Source organism: Trachurus trachurus (genome assembly GCF_905171665.1).
Source record: "Trachurus trachurus genome assembly, chromosome: 16".
NCBI lineage: Eukaryota > Metazoa > Chordata > Actinopteri > Carangiformes > Carangidae > Trachurus > Trachurus trachurus.
In genome coordinates, this window is record NC_139902.1 from 34,922,996 (window position 1) to 34,928,995 (window position 6,000).

A 6,000-nucleotide genomic window follows, 5' to 3' on the forward strand; every position below is an offset into this window, starting at 1 on the left:
ATCCTATTGATCAGCTACCAGAAGATCATCAGAGCTCTGCAGAGTGGTAGCAGCTATACAGAGGTATTGATCCTATTGATCAGCTATTGATCAGCTATTGATCAGCTATCGATCAGCTACCAGAAGATCATCAGAGCTCTGCAGAGTGGTAGCAGCTATACAGAGGTATTGATCCTATTGATCAGCTATTGATCAGCTATCAGAAGATCATCAGAGCTCTGCAGAGTGGTAGCAGCTATACAGAGGTATTGATCCTATTGATCAGCTATCGATCAGCTACCAGAAGATCATCAGAGCTCTGCAGAGTGGTAGCAGCTATACAGAGGTATTGATCCTATTGATCAGCTACCAGAAGATCATCAGAGCTCTGCAGAGTGGTAGCAGCTACTCAGAGGTATTGATCCTATTGATCAGCTATCGATCAGAGCTCTATCGATCAGCTGTTTGACCTATTGATCAGCTGTTTGACCTATCGATCGGCTCTTTGACCTATTGATCTGCTGGTATTGATCGGCTGTTTGACCTATCGATCAGCTGTTTGACCTATCGATCGGCTGTTTGACCTATTGATCAGCTGTTTGACCTATCGATCGGCTGTTATTGATCAGCTGTTTGACCTATCGATCGGCTGTTTGACCTATTGATCCGTGCTTCGTCTCCAGCTGAAGGCTCAGATGGCGGCGCTGCTGAAAGGCCACACCCACCTTCAGGCGGAGTTCTGGGTGTTCTTCGACGAGCTCCGCCCCCCGCCGGCGCGTCCCGGAGAGTTCGAAGAAGCTCATTGGCCGGAGGAGGGAGGGGGCGGGGCCGAGGGCGGCGAGGGCGGCGGCCAGCTGTCGGGGGGCGGAGCCAGCGGCGGCTTCGAGGAGGTGACGCTTCCAGAGCTGGAGGAGGAGGAGGAGGGGCACAAGATCCAACCAATGACGTGTCGGCGCCAGAGGAGGAAGATGAACGTCCACAGGAACTACAAGGTGAGGGGGCAGGGCCTGTGATTGGCTGATTGGCTGGGGGCGGGGCCTGTGATTGGCTGGGGGCGTGTCCTGGGCTGTGATTGGTCAGATAAAGAGTGTTTGATGTTTGCAGGACTGTGATTGGCCCTGCTCCTGTCGCGATGAAAAGATCCGCAGACACCGACGGAAAGGATGCTCCCGTTGCCACGGAAACAAGGTCTGTCCTCTGTCCTGTGTTATGGGATGTCCGTGAGTGACAAGTAGCGACGCGCGACTCACCTGTCTGTCTCTCCCGCAGGCGCCGGGGGGCGTGGCCAGAGCCCAGATAAGCTCCGCCCCCGGAGACCGAGGCGACCACGACGACAGTCCACAGCCGTCTCCTAGGCAACAGCCAGGTGAGTACAGAGCGATAGATATAACAGAGTGGCGACAGCGCGGTCACGTGGTTCATGTAGCTCCCAATAGTTCCAAACGAGGCTGCCGCTGCCATGTTCTTCTATGGGACAGACAGCACTGAGCTTGTAAAGGTAAAATAAACCGTACAAAGGTAAATTTACAACTGTTAGGCTGCGTTCCGATCCACAGTTTACTTGGACAGAGCCCCCTACTCCCTGCTCCCTGCACAGGGAATCTGCCGTAGGAAACTTAATTTAACCGATATTACACCAATCGGAACACCCTGCAACGTCACAGCTGTTTCCGGTCGAGTTTAAAAATAAAGTTTTTAAGTTTCAAAATGTTTCATGCCACTATCACCGTTTAGACAGATCTGAAATGATTGAAGAAACATTACTATTTCTGTGTGCACAAGCAAAGCAGTTTTGTGTTGCAATGCGTGGTATTTATTCAGTTTGGGGGTATCAGGGTGTAGAAAGCATCAGTGGCTCAGCTGACAGGAAAGCTAACGGCTGTCGCTAAGCTAACGGCGGCAGCTAAGCTAACGCAGCTAAGCTAACAGGACGTCAGCTGTTAAAACCCTCCCGTTGTCGGACACGACATGAAACTACTCTTGTTAGCTCAATCATGTTGTAACTAAGATATTCGCCGGAAAAAATATTTTTTCATGGACCGTTTATTGAGCCACCGAGCTATTAAAGTTCGACAGGTAACCATTAGCCCTGCCAATTTACGTAACGCACGCAAAGACGGTTTACGCACGTAAACGGACCGCAATGGCTGATGGGTAATATCGGTTGTCAACATCCGGTGAACTGGACGAAGTGAGGAACCGTTGTTCACTCCCTCCCTGCACAGTTCACAGTTCCCTTCAAACTGCTCCCTGCGGTTTGGAACCACACTGAACATGGCGGAACACCCTGTGCAGTCCACTGCGCAGGGAACTTCAGGTCGATCGGAACGCACCCTTACTGAATTACTGTATGTACATCAATGTCAGTTTTCAAACAAAAGGCAAAATCTTCTTGCTTCAAGGTTTTATTTGTCACTCTAAAGTGAAGATTATCCTGCCCTACAGTAAAAATGGCATAAGAAGAGGAGTAAAGCAATATATTAAGCAGGAATATATACATTTAAGCATCAAAGATGTTAAATCAAACCCACACAGTTTGAAACAACGTTCAAAACACACACAGCCAGTATCACAACTAAACATAAAGCCCGCTAGCTTAATGCTAACGTATAATGCAAAACCTCATAGACGGGCTAACAGAAATTAGCATCGATATCGCCATGTCGCGGCAACCGAGCCACAGCAGTAAAGCTGCTAAAACCTGTTTTAATTCTGGCTTCAGCGCTGTCAACACGTCACAGCTTTAATATTGTTTTCATGCGATTTGATTTAGATTTTAACATGGGGGTCAATGGAGAATGTTGCCCCCAGTGGAAGCCCAGGGGATTGCAGCTTCACTTCCCCTTTGGTCTCTATCCACAGAGCGAAGCAGTGCATCATGGGAAGGCTCGTTCCCTCTGGCGGAGGAGAAGGAGGAGGAGCTGGAGGAGCTGGAGGAGGAGGAGGAGGAGGATGAAGAGGAGGAGGAGAAGGAGCAGAGCGCCGCAGTGAAGAGGAGCAGGAAGGAGGAGCAGGAGGAGAAGGAGAAGGAGCAGAGCGCCGCGGTGAAGAGGAGCAGGAAGGAGGAGCAGGAGGAGAAGGAGAAGGAGCAGAGCGCCGCGGTGAAGAGGAGCAGGAAGGAGGAGCAGGATCCGCCCGTCTGCGCCAAGAACATCTCGCTGACGGCGACAGGAGAGAAGGTCATCCTCTGGACCAGGTACTTACTCCTCCTTCTACTCCTACTACTCCTCTTTCTACTCCTTCTACTCCTCCTTTCTCCTTCTACTCCTCCTTTCTCCTCCTCCTCCTCCTCTTTCTACTCCTCTTTCTACTCCTTCTACTCCTCCTTTCTCCTTCTACTCCTCCTTTCTCCTCCTCCTCCTCTTTCTAACCCTGACGGCGACGGGAGAGAAGGTCATCCTCTGGACCAGGTACTTACTCCTCTTCTCCTCCTTTCTCCTTCTACTCCTCTTTCTACTCCTCTTTCTACTCCTTCTACTCCTACTACTCCTTCTACTCCTCCTTCTACTCCTACTCCTCTTTCTACTCCTCCTTCTACTCCTCTTTCTACTCCTCCTCTTTTACCTCCTCCCTCCTCCTCTCCTTTCTCCTCCTCCTCCTCTTTCTAACCCTGACGGCGACAGGAGAGAAGGTCATCCTCTGGACCAGGTACTTACTCCTCCCTCTACTCCTTCTACTCCTCTATTCTACTCCTCCTCTTTTACCTCCCCTTCCTCTTCCTCTTCCTCCTCCTCCTCCTCCTCCTTTCTCTTTCTCTTCCTCCTCCTCTTCTCTAACTCCTCCTCTTCACCTCGTCTTCACCTCCTCCTCCTCTCCTCCTCTTCACCTCCTCCTCCTCCTCCTCTTCTCCTCCTCTTCTCCTCCTCTTTACCTCCTCCTCCTCCTCCTCTCCTCCTCCTCTTCTCCTCCTCCTCCTCTCTAACCCCCACTCGTCTTCACCTCCTCTTCTCCTCCTCCTCTTCTCCTCCCCTCCTCCTCTTCTCCTCCTCCTCCTCCTCCTCCTCCTCCTTTAACTCCTCCTCTTCTCCTCCTCCTCCTCCTCCTCCTCCTCCTTTAACTCCTCCTCTTCTCCTCCTCCTCCTCCTCCTCCTCCTCCTCTTCACCTCCTCTTCACCTCCTCCTCCTCCTCTCTAACTCCTCCTCCTCTCCTCCTCCTCCAGGGAGGCGGACCGCGTCATCTTGACCACGTGTCAGCAGGAAGGAGCCAATCAGAGCACGTTTCAGTCCATCTCTGCGTTGCTCGGCAACAAGACGTCCGTGGAGGTGAGTGGCTGTTTCCTGTGCTGTGATTGGTCCGTTGAGGTGAGTGGCTGTTTCCTGCTCTGTGATTGGTCCGTTGAGGGGAGTGGCTGTTTCCTGTACTGTGATTGGTGCGTTGGGGTGAGTGGCTGTTTCCTGCTCTGTGATTGGTCCGTTGGGGTGAGTGGCTGTTTCCTGCTCTGTGATTGGTCTGTTGGGGTGAGTGGCTGTTTCCTGCTCTGTGATTGGTCTGTTGAGGTGAGTGGCTGTTTCCTGTGCTGTGATTGGTCCGTGGAGGTGAGTGGCTGTTTCCTGCTCTGTGATTGGTCCGTTGGGGTGAGTGGCTGTTTCCTGTGCTGTGATTGGTCCGTTGAGGTGAGTGGCTGTTTCCTGCTCTGTGATTGGTCTGTTGAGGTGAGTGGCTGTTTCCTGTGCTGTGATTGGTCCGTGGAGGTGAGTGGCTGTTTCCTGCTCTGTGATTGGTCCGTTGGGGTGAGTGGCTGTTTCCTGTGCTGTGATTGGTCCGTTGAGGTGAGTGGCTGTTTCCTGCTCTGTGATTGGTCCGTTGGGGTGAGTGGCTGTTTCCTGTGCTGTGATTGGTCCGTTTCACTCAGCTGTCGTTGTGTCTGCAGGTTTCTCGGAGGTTTCGGGATCTGATGCGTTTGTTTCGGACGTCCGCTCGTCAAACGAGCTCCGAGGACGAAGCTCCGCCCCCAGACACGGCAGCAGCCAATGAGGAGGAAGACTCACACACATGAACCAACCAGAGACGCTCCAGCATGTATTTTGAAGACTTTTATTGTGAAAGGACTCCTTACAGGATGTGAATGAAAAAATGTAAATATTTTCAGATTATTTAAAGTTTTGTTTTTTTTTACAATAAAACCGTTTTTCTGACGGAGCCTCAGGTCATTTTTCAGAATAAAAGAGTCACAAACAGGAAACAGATCATTTTTCAGAATAAAAGAGTCACAAACAGGAAACACCTGAGGATGAAGAGTTCATCATCAATAATCAATAATCAGTGATCGATCAGCTGTGAAGTTCAGAGAAAACACAGACGTAACAAAACCAAACAACAGGACGTCGTTTAGAGTTGAGTCGCAACAGCAGCTGAGGTGAGGGGGCGGGGCTAATATGACAGGTAAAGGGGGCGGGGCTAATATGACAGGTTTAAGGGGGCGGGGCTAAAGGGGGCGGGCTACTCTGACCGGTGAGAGGGCGGGGCCAAAGGGGGCGGGGCTACTCTGACCAGTGAGGGGGCGGGGCTAATATGACAGCTAAAGGGGCGGGGCTACTCTGACAGGTGAGGGGGTGGGGCCAAAGGGGGCGGGGCTACACTGACCAGTGAGGGGGCGGGGCTACTCTGAATGGTAAAGGGGGCGGGGCCAAAGGGGGCTGGGCCAGTCCGGGTCATTCCTGAGCTCTCTCTCCGGTCTCGGGGTCGATGTCGTCGTTCAGCTCTGAAACAGGAAGAAGAAGAATCTGAGTTAACGTCTGGGTCACATGACGACGGGAGGCGGAGCTTCGGCAAACATCTGTCACCATAGCAACCATATACACACAGATTTTAAGCCTAAAGCGCCGCTGTCGGTACCAAATGTTGGCATCGCCGCCTGCCGTGCAGGAGACCAGGGTTCGGAAAAGTGAAATCCTCTCTCCTCCCCTTTTCCCCTAGCCAGGCTAGCGCCGCCTACTGGTTCCGGCAAATTTCATTTGCCTCAACCATGTAGTCAGGGAACTAGCAATGCGTTTCGGTTTGCTCCGTCCGCCAGAGCGGAC

At 51.9% G+C, this 6,000-nt stretch overlaps 1 protein-coding gene across 1 annotated transcript in view; it reads left to right on the forward strand.

The window, feature by feature from the left end:
• Positions 1–5,038, forward strand: part of gon4lb (gon-4 like b) — a 33,360-nt gene extending 28,322 nt beyond the window's left edge. Inside the window, exons 25-31 of the mRNA XM_083990402.1 lie at positions 663–971; positions 1,084–1,167; positions 1,249–1,345; positions 2,842–3,175; positions 3,348–3,389; positions 4,140–4,242; positions 4,851–5,038. Of these exons, the coding sequence (XP_083846528.1) occupies positions 663–971; positions 1,084–1,167; positions 1,249–1,345; positions 2,842–3,175; positions 3,348–3,389; positions 4,140–4,242; positions 4,851–4,976 (1,095 nt within the window). The 3' untranslated portion in view covers positions 4,977–5,038. The remainder of the gene's footprint in view (positions 1–662; positions 972–1,083; positions 1,168–1,248; positions 1,346–2,841; positions 3,176–3,347; positions 3,390–4,139; positions 4,243–4,850) is intronic.
• Positions 5,039–6,000: the final 962 nt, after the last annotated feature.